Source organism: Penaeus chinensis, unplaced genomic scaffold (assembly GCF_019202785.1).
Source record: "Penaeus chinensis breed Huanghai No. 1 unplaced genomic scaffold, ASM1920278v2 CTG_525, whole genome shotgun sequence".
Classification (NCBI taxonomy): Eukaryota; Metazoa; Arthropoda; class Malacostraca; order Decapoda; family Penaeidae; genus Penaeus; species Penaeus chinensis.
Window position 1 is genome coordinate 20,001 of NW_025918334.1, and position 1,123 is coordinate 21,123.

At 79.6% G+C, this 1,123-nt stretch overlaps 1 protein-coding gene across 1 annotated transcript in view; it reads left to right on the forward strand.

Annotated features, from left to right (window-relative positions):
* Positions 1–972, forward strand: part of LOC125024810 (translation initiation factor IF-2-like) — a gene marked incomplete at its 3' end in the record, with an annotated part of 3,225 nt that extends 2,253 nt beyond the window's left edge. Inside the window, exon 2 of the mRNA XM_047612576.1 lies at positions 1–972. This exon is cut by the window's left edge and continues 255 nt beyond it. Within this exon, the coding sequence (XP_047468532.1) occupies positions 1–972 (972 nt within the window).
* Between the last annotated feature and the right edge of the window lie 151 nt (positions 973–1,123).

The window sequence follows — 1,123 nt, forward strand, 5'->3', positions numbered from 1 at the left end:
GCCTGCCCCCGTGGCCGGGAGAAGCGGCAGAGCGAGGGCGTCCCGGAGCCCCGGCTCCGTTCGGCGGCCGGCCCCGCTGTCCCTGCCGGCCGCTGGCGCCCGGTGCCGGAGCGAGCGAGCAGGCAGGGCCTCCGCGCCCTTCCCCCTTCCCCTTGGCGGCAAATCTGCCTGCCCCGTGGCCGGGAGAAGCGGCAGAGCGAGGGCGTCCCGGAGCCCCGGCTCCGTTCGGCCGCCGGCCCCGCTGTCCCTGCCGGCCGCTGGCGCCCGGTGCCGGAGCGAGCGAGCGAGCGGGCGGGCGAGCAGGCAGGGCCTCCGCGCCCTTCCCCCTTCCCCTTGGCGGCAAATCTGCCTGCCCGGTGGCCGGGAGAAGCGGCAGAGCGAGGGCGTCCCGGAGCCCCGGCTCCGTTCGGCCGCCGGCCCCGCTGTCCCTGGCAGCCGCTGGCGCCCGGTGCCGGAGCGGGGCGAGCGGGCGAGCAGGCAGGGCCTCCGCGCCCTTCCCCCTTCCCCTTGGCGGCAAATCTGCCTGCCCGGTGGCCGGGAGAAGCGGCAGAGCGAGGGCGTCCCGGAGCCCCGGCTCCGTTCGGCGGCCGGCCCCGCTGTCCCTGGCAGCCGCTGGCGCCCGGTGCCGGAGCGGGGCGAGCGGGCGAGCAGGCAGGGCCTCCGCGCCCTTCCCCCCTTCCCCTTGGCGGCAAATCTGCCTGCCCGGTGGCCGGGAGAAGCGGCAGAGCGAGGGCGTCCCGGAGCCCCGGCTCCGTTCGGCCGCCGGCCCCGCTGTCCCTGGCAGCCGCTGGCGCCCGGTGCCGGAGCGGGGCGAGCGGGCGAGCAGGCAGGGCCTCCGCGCCCTTCCCCCCTTCCCCTTGGCGGCAAATCTGCCTGCCCGGTGGCCGGGAGAAGCGGCAGAGCGAGGGCGTCCCGGAGCCCCGGCTCCGTTCGGCCGCCGGCCCCGCTGTCCCTGGCAGCCGCTGGCGCCCGGTGCCGGAGCGGGGCGAGCGGGCGAGCAGGCAGGGCCTCCGCGCCCTTCCCCCCTTCCCCTTGGCGGCAAATCTGCCTGCCCCGGTGGCCGGGAGAAGCGGCAGAGCGAGGGCGTCCCGGAGCCCCGGCTCCGTTCGGCCGCCGGCCCCGC